At 42.1% G+C, this 18,309-nt stretch overlaps 1 protein-coding gene across 2 annotated transcripts in view; it reads left to right on the forward strand.

The window, feature by feature from the left end:
• The window catches only part of KIF26B (kinesin family member 26B), a 566,510-nt gene that overhangs the window by 489,417 nt on the left and 58,784 nt on the right, over nucleotides 1-18,309 (forward strand). For both annotated transcript variants that reach the window (XM_007534607.3, XM_060192085.1), the window contains 4 exons: nucleotides 1,627-1,720; nucleotides 2,845-3,107; nucleotides 7,128-7,311; nucleotides 17,545-17,704. In XM_007534607.3, the coding sequence (XP_007534669.1) occupies nucleotides 1,627-1,720; nucleotides 2,845-3,107; nucleotides 7,128-7,311; nucleotides 17,545-17,704 (701 nt within the window). The remainder of the gene's footprint in view (nucleotides 1-1,626; nucleotides 1,721-2,844; nucleotides 3,108-7,127; nucleotides 7,312-17,544; nucleotides 17,705-18,309) is intronic.

An 18,309-nucleotide genomic window follows, 5' to 3' on the forward strand; every position in this document is an offset into this window, starting at 1 on the left:
CTACTGGGTGAGCCACCACCCAACCCCTATTGTCACCTTATAACAAACACCAGATGGACAGGCCACTCCCTTTTCAGTGGATACTGAGCCGGGATTCTGCAGGGGAGAGGACTCTTCCTTATCCTCTCTGCCTTTGAGTCTTTTGAACAGGTGACTGGGTGATGGCACTCTGGTTCACTCACAGCCTACATCCTCCCCGCTGACCTTTAATGGAACACTGTTTTCTTTATAGGTGGCTCAAGGTGAGCTGTCAGCCTCCTGACCCCTCTCTCACTTTATGCCCCGTGAAAGCAGCTCATGCAGCAATCACTCATCCCTCCTCCACAGAGGTGCCTCTGGCAAATCCCATCAAGACTATGCTGCCTGTCACAGGACTTAGTACAGGAGACTGTCATCCTTGAGGACTGGTGGGGTGTGGCAGATACCCTGTAGCCAACCAAACCCAAGAGCAGTCCCCCCCCCCCCCAGTGGAGTTGCTAAGGTGACCATGGGAACAATTGACAATGGTTGGGAGTGTGGTTTTTCAATTTGGGCTTGGGAGAGAATACTGATTTCCAAATACTTAGGTTCATTGTGCGGCTGCACCCTGGAGCTGAATAACAACATTCATTGCCCAGGCTGAGGTTCTCAGTGCCCCACTGGGACACACGCTGCTCTGATGGTTTCAGAGCTCCAGTGTTTGCACGGCCCCTGAATGCTTCCACCAGCTCTGACTCCAGTGCTCAGACAGAAATGAAAGCAACAGCACACAGCAAATAATTTGGTCCTCCTGCTGTTGCAAGAAGCCAGAGAGAGCGTGAACTCCTAGATCTCCAAGTTGGTTTACAAAATGTATGAAGTCCCCATTGTTTATAGAGCACTGCAGTGGCGGGGGTGGGGGGCATTAATAGACACATTCATAAAGTCACCGAGAGCCTGGTCCCTGTCTAAGGATTGAATAGTCGAGTGGCTGGAGAACACGCATTGTGACATATTGACAAATGGCAATTGATACTGTTGTGTACATTGAATGCATCTGCAGAAAAGAAAAGGCTGGTTTTGAAAAGAGGGTGGAGAGAGAGCAAGAGAAAAGAAATGAGGAGAGAAAGCAGACACATATCATAGATCTGCTTAGATTAACTGTGCTATGGTTTTCAAGGTCACTTTTCTAAAATGGCAATCCTTTTCCCTCCAATAAGCCTGGCTCAATTCACAGACTGTGTGTGTATGTGTGTGTGTGTGTGTGTGTGTGTGTGTGTGTGTGTGTGTATGAGAGAGAGAGATAGGATCTACTTAGCAGACAGTGAGTGGAAAGTCTTGTCCAGGAAGCCAGACTGGCACTTCAGGACGAGATACATGTCATGCTGGTGCCCATCTCATCCTATTTCTGCCTCATCTGCAGAGCCAGCAGCTGGCAGGCACTACTAGTTAGCATGCACTACTAGTTAGCCGAAGTGTGGTTTGCAGTTAACGCCTCTAGCACACGTGCTTGGGAGGAGTGGGTATCCTTGGAGGGCTTTGAACTCCTCTAGAACCCATTAGACCACTCAGGCATTGGATGTCTCTGGGACCCCGAGCTTGGGGAAGTGGCACCTTTCTTTCCTTACAGTCCACTCACCTCTTTTTGTCTCACTTTGTGTCTCCCAGGCTGAAGTGTGTGCTGGAACTGTGGCAGAAGTAATCCAGTCTGTGGTCAACGGAGCAGACGGCTGTGTGTTCTGTTTCGGCCACGCGAAGCTGGGTCAGTGAGAGCTTTCTTGCTCCACACTCTTCATTGGAGTCCTAGTCACTTTATTCATTCTTTGGTCTTGAACCAGTATCCTCAGATGAAAGGAAAAGTGGTTTCCCTTACTTGCTGAGGTGACAAGTGTTTTCCTAAGTGGAGACTGAAATCGTCTAGGAAGTTAGGAGTTCAAGAGATTAAACAGAGGAGAATCAGGGAAGATCCTACCTGGTGTGGGGCAGTGTACACCCTGAGAACCAGCAGAGAATGTATGTGTCCTGGACAAAGGGTCTTGGGAAGCAGTAGGGTCCTCCCTGCAGGGAATTCAGGAGGGTAAATAGAGCCAGAGGAGCCCTGATGTCTGATGGGACCTGTCTGGGGAGGGCAGCCATCTTTGCCTTCCAACGTGTAGCTGTCAGGATCAGCCCCATTCTGCAGCCCTGAGGGGAGTTTGCAGTGTCTGAATCCTCCTGCCAGGTACCTTCATTATCCCAACCTGTGGCCATCTGCTCTCAAGGCCTTACCTAACCTGCTTGATAAGTTCATAATTTAGGGAGCTCTGAACAACGTCCTTTGGCAAAAATTCCAACAGAGGCCATGCAGATAATGGGGACCAGTTCCAGACCAGGAAAGAAACCCCATTTCATCTCACTGTCCCTTGGGTCTTCTTGATCTCTGATCAAAGCAATGATTCAACTTTCAATGGAATTTATTCACACCATAAAAAATAAACACCGCATTAACTGGGGAAAGGATATAAAGGTTAAGTATGTGAATTTAATCTGTGGGGTGGTGATAAAAGGATGATAGTGGCCATGAAAGCTCCCCTCTCTCCTTCTAGATGTAAAACCATGCAGAGACTGATTAGCTTATGATATTTGGGGCCCTCCTCCAGGTCAGTTGTGATTTAATTATATAAATTGTCTAGGTTTTCATGTTCTTTATTATTGTTACTAAATCATCAGCACCAGGAAGTTTTTTTTTTTGTCAACTGTCAATATTTTTCTCATCTTTTCATGGTCTTTCTTCCATCCCCAGCACCCCCCCCCCCCCCCCCCGTGCTTTTCTCCTGCATTCTTGGCGTCTGTTCTTAGACTCTGTAGTACTCAAACTGCTCTTCTTTCTTCCTCGCTCCAACCCAGGGAAGTCCTATACCATGATTGGAAAGGATGATTCCATGCAGAACCTTGGCATCATTCCCTGCGCCATCTCTTGGCTCTTCAAACTCATCAACGAGCGGAAAGAAAAGACCGGAGCTCGTTTCTCAGTCCGGATCTCTGCAGTAGAAGTGTGGGGCAAAGAGGAGAACCTCCGGGACCTCCTGTCTGAGGTGGCCACGGGCAGCCTGCAGGACGGCCAGTCCCCAGGAGTGTACCTGTGTGAGGACCCCATCTGTGGCACACAGGTAATGGGCGTGGGGAGCTTTTCAGTTCGGGGTGGCTCATCCCTACCTCAGAGGCTGGGTCAGTTCAACCCATGACTCACTGAACATGTCCACGGGAGGGGGAGGTGGTGGGAGGAGGTTTACAAGTGTTTGCTTTAAAGTGGACTGGAACTTTACGGCCTGCAGCTGCAGGGCCATCTGCTCCCCAAACCTAAATATTTGTACCTTGGATCTAATTGACAATGAGCAGGAACCACAATTGTTGCAGCACCATTTGGAGGGAAATTGAATTTACTATCTTTTATGTTTCCCCCTCCCTTTACAAAAAAAGAAAAAGTACAATCTTTCTTTTGTTTAACAACAAACTGAAATATTTACTGCACTGCACAAATAGCTACAGCCATTACCAGGGCTGTTTATAGCTCTATAAACTGTGTTGCTGGCACTGGTTTGCAGCTGGGTTAGTGGTGCTTTAGGAAAAACTAATAACCACTTTCTAATTAGAACCATGACATAACTGCCAGAACTATGGAAGCCAAGAACAGCTCCAGTTTGCCTTTTCAGACTGCACTGCTGGTTATAGGTGTTGTTTCTTCCTCATTGTTTGACAAAAGATGAAAGAATGATTTGGGAGCTCCCTGATTCATACCTAGATAAGAAGTTCTAGCTTCTAGAAAAATCGTTTCTAGTTTTATCAAAGCCTTCTCCTTCTCTCTTTCTCATAGGTATTGATTTTATGAATGCCTGCTTCATCCCAAGTAGGACTGTTTTCCTAGTGGTCTCTGGTGTACCCATCTCTCACATCTGACCATGCCCTAGGCCTTGGCATTTTTATTAGGAGTCTTCCATTCCCAAATTCTTTGTTTTATTTGTTATTGTTTGTCACACGATTGTAAGATTACAATGTATAGTTCCACACCACACCCACCACCAATGTTCTGTATCCTTACCCTCCCAAAGATAACCACCAGAGTTCTTATAAGTCTTACAGTTGGTTTGCTTTCATTTTGTTTAATTTTTTTTTGCGAATTCATGTAAATCGGATGGCTAGATTCCACATATGAGTGAAACCATGCAGTTGTCTTTCATCTCTTTATTTATTTCATTAAGCATAATCACCTCCAATACCATCCATTTTGTCCCAATGGACACAATATCATCTTTTTGACTACAGAGTAGTATTCTATTTCCAAATTCTTGATTTGCATATCCCTGCATGATCTGACCCCTACCTACCCTTCCAGTTGTCATCTTCTACCACTGGACCCGATTGCCACACCTCTTAAAGTACACTTAAATTGAGGAAGCAGAGCCCCTTAAGTTGCAGTGTGCATGTGAATCACAGGGGGCTTTTAAAAATGCAGATTCTGCTTCTGTAGGTCTGGGATGGGTTCTCTGGTTACACATTTATTATTAGAAACCATTAGCTTCCCAATGATTGAACACACCTCCAATTGTACCACCAACCATACTCCCTCTTGGCTGGAGTTTTTGCGGCTTTTACCCTCTCTGTATGGACTCCTCCTCCTCACCTCTTGTTCTTTTTTCATCTGACTGTTTTCTTATCTTTCAGTATCAGGTAGATGTCACCTCTTCCTTTTAAGTATTTCTCCTGACTGTTAGTTGTGATTTTTCTGGCTATTTCTCCCAAAGAGTGGGTACCATACAGTACTAAAATTGATCATTCATAGTTTTAATAGATGCATCAAATATCATTTGGATGAACTACAGTTAGGATGCCAGCTAACTGGTTGTGCAAAGCTTAACCCAGTGATTCTCAAACACTGATTATGATCAAAGTTACACAGAGGACTTAATCAAACACATATATAGAACTTCCATAGGAGTAGAACTGAAATAGAGCCCCAGTCTCAATGATGTGGATACTGCTGGTGCAGGGACCACACTTTAACAAGCACTGTTTTGAGGCTTAAGTCTTAGTCACATGGCATCCACACAGCACTTGTAATAAAACCAGGGGCACCCTACCTTTTGCTTCTACTATAAACATTCTATTAGTGGCCTCCTTTATAACTCCACTAACAAAGCTCCGCATAGGTGAAGTATCCAGTGAAGTGGATGATAAGAAGTAAACAGACTAACATTCTCTCTAACTTTTCTTGTTGAAAGGTCTTTGTTCCATCCATGGTGAATACAAATCAGTGAAGACAGTCTCTCTCTCTGAAGCTAGTTTCCAAATATCAGCTCTCACAGTCAGATTATAGCTTAGACAGCAGTAAAAGTTGTCAGAATTTGTACAGTGATTCATTTGAATAAATCAGAAATCTGAGTTTCTCTGGCCAACCTTTGATCATAGTGTTATCATTCAGGTCTACTATGATTACCACCAGATCTCACAGAACTCAGACCTGACCACACTGCTTTCTCAAACTGAACAATGAGTGTAGCATGAACATGGCATTAGGATTCAAGGATAGAACTAGATATCCTGGCAATGTTGTAGAAGAGATATTTCAGCATATTCGGTGTTTCCATATGTCTTCTACACTTGTTTATAACTCTGTTGGTACATGTGACTTAAAAGTGGCTTTAATTAAATAGCTGGGGAAAAAACCTGAGTGTTAAGTTAAAGTTAACCCAGTTTTTATTTCTTTTACTCTTTTGGGACACGAGTAGTATCTATTTTTTTTATTTTAATTTATAAGAAGGAAACACTGACAAAAACCATAGGATAAGAGGGGTACAACTCTACACAATTCCCACCCACAGAATTCAGTGCCCCCTCCCCTCCCCTGATAGCTTCCCTATTCTTTATCCCTCTGGGAGTATGGACCCAGGGTCATTATGGGATGCAGAAGGTGGAAGGTCTGGCTTCTGTAGTTGCTTCCCCGCTGAACATGGGTGATGGCAGATCAATCCATACTCCCAGCCTGTCTTTCTCTTTTACCAATATTATGTTAACTAAAAATCATATTTGCAGCCTGCTATTCTGTAAACAATCTAGCCTTGGGAATCTAGATGCAGTCCCTCACATGTTCTTAGGCATATAGATATCCCGGGATGATTTGCTGTCCTCTGCAGAGACAAGGAGGGTCACCACCGCCATTGATGCCTTAGATGCAACCACTTGCTATTTACAGATTCTACTTATAAATGGGTAAAAAAGATGCTTCATCTACTATATTCACTATTGATTTCCAGAAATGACTTAATTAAACTGAGGGTGGTATAGGAATATAAGACCTTGTTCCAGAAGTTTAAGAGGCAAATGGGGGGGGGTATTCTGGGCAGGAATGCACCCAGCAGAAAGCACATCACCCTGTGGGATAACCAGAGTCAACACCCATCTCTGCCTACAAGGGGAAACTTCATGAGCAGTGGAACAGTGCTGCATGTGTCTCTCTTCTCTCTGCCTCTCTCTTTCTCTCACCCTCTATCAAAAACAGAAAGGAAAAGAAATAAAATGACCAGGAGTTGGGCAGTAGTGCAACAGGTTAAGCGCACATGGCTCTAAGCGCAAGGACTGGCATAAAGATCCTGGTTCGAGCCACCGGCTTCCCACCTGCAGGGGAGTCACTTCACAAGCGGTGAAGCAGGTCTGCAGGTGTCTATCTTTCTCTCCCCCTCTCTGCCTCCCCCTCCTCTTTCCATTTCTCTCTGTGCTATCCAACAATGATGACAACAATAAAACAACAAGGGCAACAAAAAGGAATAAATAAATAAAATTTTTAAAAAAGAAAAAGAAATAAAATGACCAAGGGGGGGTGCGGGATTGAAGTTCTATAGGCCCCAGAGATAACCCTGGTAGCAAAAAGAAAAAAGGGGAGGGGAGGAGAGGTGGGGGAAGGGAAGGGAGAAGAGGGGAATAGGAGGAGAGGAGAAAGGAAGGGAAGGGGGAGGGAAGGGAAGGGAAGGGAAGGGAAGGGAAGGGAAGGGAAGGGAAGGGAAGGGAAGGGAAGGGAAGGGAAGGGAAGGGAAGGGAGAGGAAGGGACTGTACATTACACAAAGGAAAAGCAGGCATGAGTTGCAGGCAAACCCTCCTCAGCCTGCAGCCTCAACACTAAGCTTGTGTCTTCCAGCTGCAGAACCAGAGCGAGCTGAGGGCGCCCACAGCAGAGAAGGCAGCCTTCTTTCTGGATGCGGCCATTGCTTCCCGCCGGAGCAACCAGCAGGACTGTGATGAGGAAGACCACCGCAACTCCCACATGCTCTTCACCCTGCACATCTACCAGTACCGCATGGAGAAGAGTGGCAAAGGGGGAAGTAAGTCAGCCTGCCTCTGCCCTCCGCTCTCTCAGCAGACCTCTGTTTAGTGAGAAGCTTCTCATAAGGGCAACTATGACCTTGTTTTCATGTAGCGCATTTTCCCCAGTGTTGAACTTGCTGATTTCTGACTCAAGGTAATTGTAGAGTCTGGGCTGAAGTTTACTTTTGAACACTCAAGGGGAAAGGACTTGCTTTGGGAAAGATAGTTTATGAATATAATTGCCCTGGGAACATGAGAGAGCAAACTTGAAAAAGAGAAACAACTGCTTAACAATATCTTTTTTTGTTCACAAACCTTAAAGGTGCCCCTAATGAAAGACTAACATTTATCCACCACGGCACCCGGGTGATCTACTATTCATCATTAGCTTGAGTACACCGTTCAGACCTGAAAGAAACAAAGTCATGTCTTTAAAATAGTCTGTAAGTCAGACTTTTGAACATACAACCAGACTCTGGCTGCCTCCCTCCCTCTGGTGATGTGCTTCAGTGGTGGTGTTTCCCTGTAAGGAGGCTCAGAGAAATGTTCACTTCTGCCCAGGGGCTTTCAAAACTTAGGTTACTATCCTCCAATGCTTTCTAATGTCTCACAGCGCTTTCTAAAGATTCCTTCAAGGACTCTGGGTACCAGAAGAACACAAAAAATCCCTGAGTTAGGAAACTAATTCTGGTACCTAGAAATTATGGTGCTAATTGACTAACTCTGGAGGTGATAAACAAGCCCAAGTCTAGGTAAACATTCTAGGTGGAACCTGGGATTAAAACTTCCAGCTGGCATCTATGGATGGCTCCCAAATTCCATCCTAAATATCTTTATTGTACAGACTTAAAAACCACTACTTTGGGAGTCCGGCTGTAACACATCGGGTTAAGCACACGTGGCACAAAGCGCAAGGAACGGTGTAAGGATCCCGGTTCGAGCCCCCGGCTCCCCACCTGCAGGGGAGTCGCTTCACGGGCGGTGAAGCAGGTCTGCAGGTGTCTGTCTTTCTCTCCCCTTCTCTGTCTTCTCCTCTTCTCTTGATTTCTCTCTGTCCTATCCAACAACGATGACATCAATAACAACAATAATAACTACAACAACTACAAAAACCAAAGGCAACAGAAGGGAAAATAAATATTAAAAAAAAAAACTTTAAAAAAAAGAGAAAGAAAACACTACCTCTGGGGATTTCTGCTGCACCCAAGTGGCCACTGTCTTTACACCATCCCAATGCCTTTCCTGGCCTAGTCTTCTGCCATTGCTCCTTATCCTTAATTGTTCTGCTTCTTTTTTTAAATTCAGATTTAATGCAGTTTAATTTATTCCTACTAATACTTGTGTGTGCCATCAGATGTTATCTTTCCAGATCCTTTACCGCAGTATATGTAGGATATGCATTATTAAGCTATAGAACAGTGTCATCACCACAGAAAGTTTCCTTGACCTTTCTAGTCAGTCCCTTCCACCCCAGTCACTGGCAACTGCTAATGTGACTTTTGTCCTTACAGTTTTGCCTTTATCCAGAATAACATATAAATCAAATCATGTACTCCATACATGATGGCCTTTTGTGTCTGGATTCTCTCATTTAACATAATGCATTTGAGATTCAACCATGTTGTTAAAAGTATCAGTTGTTCATTTCCTCTCATTACTGCCTGCTTCTTGAGTTTTGACTGTGTCAGGAGACTTCCCCACATACTCCCTCCAGACTAAAATATCTCCATATTTGTGACCTGGGACCAGTTTTTCACTGAGACCAGTCCTCTTGACTCTGACACTAACCTTGGCTATGTGGCCTCTTCCCCACCCCCAGTCTATAGACATATTCTCACTGGCAATGCACTGGGTGCCCAGGGAGACACATCATTAACAGCCTTGTCTTTATGACAAGCAGCGATGGTGAGAGAGGTCTGACTGAGGAAGAGCACAGTGCTTTAAATGGGATCTTTCAGGAGAGACTGATTTTCAGTGAAGGTCTCACTCTATGTATAGCATTTTTATTTAAAGTAAATTTCCTTTTTTACTGTATGCAATTTATTTATTCAGCTCAATGTAAGGAGCTTTTATTGAAATACTAAGTTAACATGATACTGGGTTCCAACAATACAGAATTAGTTCTTGCTTTGAAGACACTTCAAAAGTAAGTGAAAAGATGGACCTTAGCAAAGTGAACAATAAGAAATGACATCATTCCATTGTTTTTGATCCAGAAAAACATCATATGCATTTACTTATTGCAAAGTAAATTTCCTTTTAAAAATATTTTATTTATTTACTAGAGATATGGAGGGGAGAGAGAGAAAAAAAAAGGAGAGAGAGAACCAGAGCATCACTCTGATACATGTGCTGCTGGGGTTTGAAGTGAGGAACTCATGCTTATAAGTCCAATGCTTTATCCACTGGGCCACCTTCCAAACCACAGAGGGAAATGAGGGAATAGGATAGGGATGAGAAGAAACAGTCTTTTAAAATCTTTTAAAATCATTCTCCCCCCCCCCCCATTTCTCCTAAGAATCTGGAAGCTGGTTTTAAATCATGCTGTTGCTGTGTTTTGTTTATTTGTTTTTGTTTTTCTGGGTTGTATTTTAGCAGCAGGAATGTGGGAGTTTGAAAAGCATTTATTTTGTTGTTCTAAGCTGTCAATAATTATAGTCATCAGGGCTTGCAGTAGATTCCTGTAGACTCAGCAAAGGGTAGGGAGTGACTTACACAAGATCTGAATCTTGAGCCAAATGACTTCCAAATGGCACTAGGCAGAAAAATCAGGAGGCAGGATAATATCTTTCTAGGTTTCAAATCAATATTGGTTTAGCTGTTCACTTTTTTTCATTCTTTCTTTCATGATTCTGCTCTCAATTTGGAGTCTCAACGTTGGAGGGAAATTTGAAAGGAAAGAGTTAATTATATTACTTCCACTGTATAAATTTAAAATTCAGCTTCTAAAATTCTGCTTTAGTGTAGGTTAGGACTTTCCATAAGCCTGACAAGCATCCAAGGCCAGAACTTAATGAATTCAAGGCACTTATTAAAAATTTAACACCAAATTCATCTTTTTTTCCTATTTATAAATTAGGAGAGAGAATTGCTTTTGAATAATACATTCAGGTTAAAAGAAAAGGCAAATATCATTAATGGATTCCAGAACTTCTTTTGGGCTTTTTCTAATGTATCAGTAGATGACAACAAAAAAGCTAGAGTTCAGGTTGGGATGGGGAAGTAGGGGGTGTCAGCTGTCTGCCAAAAGAGAAGACTTCTTACATGAGAGAGAATCCAAGTCAGAAGCACAGCCTCATGCCCATGACTTGCTTGACTTTAGTGAATGTATATCTGTTTAAAATATAATGAAGGGTTGTGGTCTGTTGTTTAAAAATGGAGATTTTGTTTACTTAGATATAAGTAATAATCCCTGGGGACTTGGCAGCTAGAACTCAATTAAGGGAAAGTTTATTAATTAGCCGCCCTGCAGGGAAGCAGAGAGCAAAGCTTGCTGCTGTTAACTGGCCATTAGAAGCTTAGATGATGGATTCAGAGGTCCCTCTTACAAGCAGTAAACACACCAAGTGCCTGTATGCACCTGAGTTATACATATATACATATTCTACATACACACGTATGCACACATAAACAGACAGAAAAAAATGTTGCAGACATGTCCAGTCAGAGAAAGGGATATTCCATATTAATGTTTCACTATTTTTGCAGATAGGATCAGGTGAAGTTTAAATTATTTCCCTGGTTTATAGAGTTTTGAGAATAGTTGTGGGGCTGATTCTTTGCCTGTCCTAGTCTTCCTTTGCCTTACTCAGCTAGATCTGTGAGGACTTGATAACCCCTTTGGAATTCCAACACTGAACTAGAAACAGGCCTTAGGGTCAAAAAGATCAGGAGTTCGCAAAGATGAATATTAGGAGACTAAAGCAAGCTAGTGCCAGTGATCCTCCAGGGTGATGTGTGCACAATACAGAAGTTTCAGATGCCCTGTTGATGATTTTGAAAAGCTTCACTTTGATGAGTAATGGAGGCTCACAGTTAACTGTTGTCCAGAGTCCAGAATGTCAGTAGGTCTCTGATTCATTCATTCATTTTATTGCCTCTGCAGGAAGCCTGGAAGCCAAGTGTGGACTGTGCTTGTCTCTGTGTATGTGCAAACGATCAAGTGTTGTGTACATAGTGGGGCATCCATCTGAACCTGTGCCCATCTGTTTACAAGTCTGGTCAGACTGTTTCCTTCATATGAGTTTACTCTTGGCAATGAGTCATCCTTTCTTTGTGTGTCTTGGAATGATTTGAATCAGCTAATGCTCTGTCCAGGGTTGTGTGGTTAACAGCAAGTAAGGAAGGCCTCCCTATATATAGGGGCTGCTAGCTTCTCTTCTATATGTCAGTCAGTGACAGCTTTACAGTTTCAGATTTCTGTAAGATAATTTTCAAACTCTATGACTTGAAGACAGTATTCAAACAGTGCAGTGTGGCTTTCACATCCCATAGCTGTTTCAAGTGTTCTGAAGCTTCAACCCTAACTCAACAGACAGCTATTACAGAAAAGATTGGATTAATCAAATATATTAGACTAGTTTCTTTCCTCTTTGGCTTTGAAATCCCCTTGTCCCTACACCTCAATTTTCCCCTACCCATTTCTTGTAAATCTGATTCCTTTAATTTCCTTACTTCTTTTTTTAAAAAAAGTTTTATTTATTTATAGTGAGAGACCAACTAGAGCACTGCTCCACTATATGCAGCATAAGGAATCAAACCCAGGCTCTTAAGTATGAATGTCCTGGCCACCATTTTTGGCCTTGTTTACCCTGCCCCCATCTGCCTTTTCCAGAACCTCATCAATTTGAACCCTGTCAGTCTCTCATACCAGCCAAGGTATGGCAGCTTTGTCTAAGAAGGAAGGGGAGGCAAAATTACACCAACAGAAATTCATTGTCTCTGTCCCCACTATTCCTTATAAACTGCCATAAAACCTCCAGAGTCAGGGGTCGGACAGTAGTACAGTGGGTTAGGCGCACATGGTGTAAAATACAAGGACCGGCACAACAATCCCCGTTCGAGTCCTTGGCTCCCAATCTGCAAGGGGGTTGCTTCACAGGCAGTGAAGCAGGTCTGCAGGTGTCTGTCTTTCTCTCCCCTCTGTATTCCCCTCCTCTCTCGATTTCTCTCTGTCATATCCAATAACAGCAATGGCAACAATAACAATAATTACAACAACAAGGGCAACAAAATGGAAAAAATGGCTTCTAGAAGCAGTGGATTCGGAGTGCAGGGACCGAGCCCCAGCAATAACCCTGTTGGCAAAACAAAACAAAACAAAACAAAACAAAACCTTCCAGAGTCTTTCTCTTTTAAGTCTCATAACAGTTAGAGGATACAAAGCTTTTGCCTTTACTCCATCTTGTATTTCAATGATTTGTGGGCTTATCTGGACCCTATTAGAAGAAAGAATTCTCTAATATATATCCTTCTGTCCATGGGATTACTAATATCCTGCTACATTGTGGCTTGGTCCTTAGGTGTTAAATACATGGAATGTGAACTGAGTTTTGAACAATGAATGAATTCCTCTTATTTGTCTCTTTGGAATGTGTTTGTGTGATCAACTTGTGCAAAGCCTATTACGACTTTGTCTAGATTCTTAACATTTTTTTAAAGTCTAGAATTTCTTATTCACACTTAATTTGGCAATTAAAAACCATTATTTTATTTAAAATGATAAATTGTTTTGTATAAGCATGCACTCAGACTTATATTTTAATGGCTCACATAAGATTTGCTTAATTTTTGTTGGTAATGACAAATTCAAGTGGCATAATTTGGATTAGGAGGAGCCCCACTGACCTATTAATGACACAGATCTTTGTTGTTGTTGTTTAGAGAAAAGGTGTGTTGACAAACTAGAAAAGAGCTAGCACTGGCCTTCGTTGTCTGGTGTACCCTGGGCATTGATGAATGTGCCTTAACAGGGAATGGAGAGCATGGGTGAGCTAGTCAGGTGATGAGACTGCTTCCCAAGCCCTGCTGCGCATAAGAATCAACTGGGGAGCTTTTAATGACTTGCAGTGGCCTTTTTCAGTGAGATTAGAAAGCCTGTTAGTGGGAACCAAACATCTGTATTTTTTAAAAAAATATTTACTTATTTATTCCCTTTTGTTGCCCTTTTAAAAGATTGTGTGTCTGTTAATTTCTGAATTGACATAAGAGATACAGAACCAGTGTATCACTCTGGCCCATGTAATATCTAGAATTAAAATTAAGGCCTCATTGCTTGCAACTCCTGCATTCAAGACACTTTGTCACCTCCCATACCACAAGCATTTGCATTTTTTCAGTGACTGGGAGTTGATTCTAACGCTCAGCATAGTGGGCAGGCAAGAAGAAATAGCTTCTACATGCTTTGTGTTGCTTTTGTGTTTCCTGGATTTTCCTCGTAGATTCAGTATTAATTTTCTGCAAGGTCCTGAGCAATTGATTTAATGTCTGCAGACCTCATTTCCCTCATCTGAAAATGGTGCCATCTATGCACTGTGAGATTAGATGATTTTAGGAGAGTTCAGCATTTCCTAACACCTAGCAGGTACTCAGTGAATATAAGTTGGGAGAGTGGAATAAAATTAGCAAATATTTCTTTTGTGAAGAGTAATACATATGAAAAATTAATTTGGTCAGAACCTAGCTTAAAATATCTATATTAGAGGTGCCCAGCAGTTGCACATTCCATCAAGCACATATATGATGCACAGGGACCTGGATTCAAGCCCCCCAGTCCCCACTTGCAAGGGAGAAAGCTTCAAAAGTGATGAAGCCATGTTATAGGCCTTTCTCTCTCTGTCTCTCTCCCTCTGTTCCCACCCTCCCTCCTTCCTTCCCTCTCTATCTTCTCCCCTTTCTATTTCTACCAAAAAGGTAGGGGGGAGTGGCAGTGGATTCATCTTTCATGCACTGTGCCCCCATGATAAACCTGGCAGTAAAAAAAAATCCATACATATTAGAATACGGATAAAATACTACTCAAATCAGAATGGTTTATGTTTCTTTGACCTTGTAGTTGTGACTGCAAAACTTTGAAAAGTTACTGAGTGTTGCTGAGGAGTTATTCTGATGCAGTCTCCGCCCCCAGGTTTTACTTCACCCCGTGAAATCCTAGCAGTGCCCCCTACAACCAATCCTGGCCCTACACGGCACCCCTGGTTGTCGCCCTATAAAAAAGCCCCCTCACCCCCCCTCTCTCTGGGCTCTCAGCTCTCCCTCTCTGAGGTCTAGCTCCCTGCTCTCCCCCCGTGGTCAGGTAGTGGGGACGGCCATTGCCGGCTGGCTCCACGTGGTCTGAACCAACCCCCCCCCCCATCCTATAATAAAGATTTGTGTACCCCTTTGCTCTGGACGTCCGCTCTCTTCTCCGTGGTGCAGCCCGACACCAGACCGCCACAACAACAACTGAGCCTATTTCTTAACCTCCTCTTAGTGAATATTACCTAATTTGTTCATTGATCATAGAGCTATTTTCTCTCTGACCACTTGTAGCAAAGCAAATGATCATTTTTTTTTTTTTAGTGTGGCACCATGGAATGAACCCCTAGGTTCTTATTGATGGGAGAAACTACTGAACAATCTCCCCAGCTTGATTTTCTACTCTTTACCTTGAGAAAGGAAAAAAGGAGAAATGCATACACAGACAGAAGAGAGATACTCAACACTGTTCCACCATCCGTAGTGTTCTCATGTGGTCCCAGGGCTTCAACCCAGAGCCTTGCATGTGGTAATACAGACAGATGCCCTCGTATGGGATGAACTCTGTTCTAGCCCAGGAAGTTTTTGATCAGAGCAAATGGCCTCATCTTACACTATTTCAGCTTTATCACCATATGTGAAATTCAAAATTCTGTGGTTACTAAGACTCCAGTGGGCATAAAGCCATGTTGATTTTCCATTGTCTAAATGTGCCTCCCATCCTGAGTCATGCAGGTATAATTATAGCTATATTATATTATTCTTCAGCACAGTCTAAACTGTGCCTTTTGTTCTTTGTATTCTGTTTTGCTACATGTACACTACAGATTTTATTCCACTACATCAGCTGGACTATTAGTGTCAGAAAGCCCAAATTAGTCCGTCTTTGCCCTCTAAACTGCAGTACACATAGAATATCCAACCGGTTCCTATCTGTGTGATTAGCTTGAAAAAGAGAAGATTTTCTTTTTGTCATCACTGAGGCTTTAACATGCAGGCTGGGTTTCTCAAATAGAAAAAAAGAGATGCAGACAGAAAAACACATACAGAGAGAAAGACTCCACAGTACCAAAACTTCCATCAGAGTGATGGGCACCTGGGCACGGGGCCTGGGCCTGGATCCTGCCCATGGCAATGCAGGCCCCCCACCTTCTCATATCTATATGAATGGTAGTGAGGCAGTTCTCTTGCTCCTGTATTGGTAATTTGTTTTTTTTTAATGACTGATGGGCAAAGGAACAGAAAATCAGTTACTAATACTGAGCAAGATCTTCTAGAGAACTAGCTCTGACTATTGTTTTTGAGTTTCTGGTTTATTTGATTTCTGCTTTTATATTATTTTTTTCCTATATACCACTTAGTCTTGAATCTGCTTTTTTTTTTCTAACTTCTAAGATTCTAGGCAGAATCTGAAACCATTGGTTTGAAATCTCTGTTGTTTTCTGATACAGACATTTAATGCTATAACTTTCCTCTGAAGTACTTCTTAGGAATATCTAACCGATTCGGATATATTGTATTTTCATTTTTACTCACTTACAAACACTTTCTAGTTTCCACTTTGACCATAGATTATTGGGTTCTGTTCTGGGGTTTGAAATAACAGTGTGTTTTTTTTTTCCCCAAAAAAAATCTACATTGATTTCTACCTTAATTCTGTTGTGTCAAAGAACATACCTTGAATATGATAGCCCTTAAAATGTACCCAGATTTGTTTTGCGAACCAGAATATGGTTTATCTTGGTAAGAGTTTTGAGTACTCTTCAAAAGGATGCATATTCTATTTCTGTTGTTGGATGGAGTAGGCTAGCAATGCCAAGTACAAGCTATTGGTTTATAGTGTTCAGATCTTCTCTATCTCATTTTCATTTCCCATTGTTAGGTCAGTTAATGAAATAAAAATAATTGCAATATCTGCTGATATGTATGGATTTGCCTGAATTTTTTGATAGTCCTATGGGTTTTGTTTCTTATGCTTTAACCTCTGAGTTCAGTGTTTTTTCCTTCTTATGATCTCCTGATGAGTCTTCCCACTGATCATATAAAATGTCCCTTTGCCTCTAATAACAATTTTTATCTTGTCATTTGTCCAGAATAGATTTCTTACAGCTGATATTTGCAAGGAATAGCCTTTTTTATACTTACATGTTTAACAATATGCATTTCTCTTAGATAACATATGGTAGGGTCTTTTTTCACTCAACCTAACACTATTTGCTTTTTTTTTTTTAAACTTTATTTTATTTGATGAGACAGAGAAAAATTTAGAGGGAAGAGGGAGATATGGAGGGAGAGAGACAGAGACACCTGCAGGCCTGCTTTACCACTTGTGAAACTCCCCCCCTGCAGGTGGAGAACAGGGCCTTGAATCCGGGCCCTTGTGCACTGTAATGTGTGTATTTAACCAGATGCGCCACACCCAGCCCCCACTATCTGATTTTTAATAAAGGCATTCAACTCTTAGAACTTCTCAAATCTGTTGGCCTATAATTTTCATTAACTTTGGAAATAATGTATCTGCATCATCTTGTATGTCGTTTCCTCCAGAGATTTTGATGATCTGCACATGCTAATATTTTTAGGTGGCAAGCTTCCCAGTGAATCTCTTGTGAATTCTCTTTCCCGTCATTTGATAAGCAGATAATCATGCTGGGGCCATTCAAATCTTAACTTGATCAGACTTCTCCCATCTAAAGGACATATAGATACAAACCTTATCTCCTTTTATTTGACAACTACTTTGTCTGCAATCTCATCCAATTCTACCCACCAGACATATTAATTTGTTTATAAAATAAATGTCAGTAGGTTTTATTACTAACATGTGGTAGGGCTGTTTGTAATCTCATCATAGGTGATTTTATTGGGATTTCTTACTAGGTCATGAATTTCAACCCTTATCTCCTCTCTTCTTTTTTTCCCCTCATACTTCCCCAAGGAATTGCCTGCAATTTCAGTGGGCGTGTATCAGAACTTATCAACATTCTCTTCTCTTCTCTTCTCTCCCATGACAGTGTCTGGAGGCCGCAGCCGCCTGCACCTCATTGATCTTGGCAGCTGTGTGAAAGCTCTTAGCAAAAACCGGGAAGGAGGCTCAGGGCTGTGCCTCTCACTGTCTGCTCTGGGCAACGTCATCCTGGCTCTCGTCAATGGCAGCAAACATATCCCGTACAAGTAAGTGACTCTTCTGTCCATATAGTGAAATGAGTAGGGCTGTGAGAGGCACTGGTCATGATGCCACAACTGGGTAGATGTGGAACTCTTGGTCCAGAGACACCTGCTAGAAAGGACCAGTCTATTATTAGTTCAGTGGCAGATCCAGCCAGTTGTCCAAAGCATGATCTTTAAAATTCAAAAGTTACAGAAATACTTCAGTTGACCTCAATCCTGACTTAAGACTGCTCAGGACAGGGGAAGTGGGGCATTATCTCAGTGGAGGTCTGCAATCACAGTTGTCACCGTTGTGCAAATTTGTCTGTTTCAACCCCTTTTTCGGCTCAGGCTGCGGAACTGACGTTATCGAAGAGTAACAAATTGCATTTCAAAAACATATATAGTCTTGTACACCAAACTTACCTCAAAAACAAATAAAAGATATTCATTTTTAAAACATTTATATATTTCATAGAAATGAGAAAAAGGGGCAGAAGATTGACTTAGCTAGCCAAGTTTTTTTTTAAGTTCTCCTAAATATGGTTACCAAATAAAATACTAGATGCCTATATACTCCTATGCAAGATTGGTAGGATACTAAGAAACTATTCTTTATTCAAAATTCA

The sequence above is a fragment of the Erinaceus europaeus genome, chromosome 6, assembly GCF_950295315.1.
Source record: "Erinaceus europaeus chromosome 6, mEriEur2.1, whole genome shotgun sequence".
Classification (NCBI taxonomy): Eukaryota; Metazoa; Chordata; class Mammalia; order Eulipotyphla; family Erinaceidae; genus Erinaceus; species Erinaceus europaeus.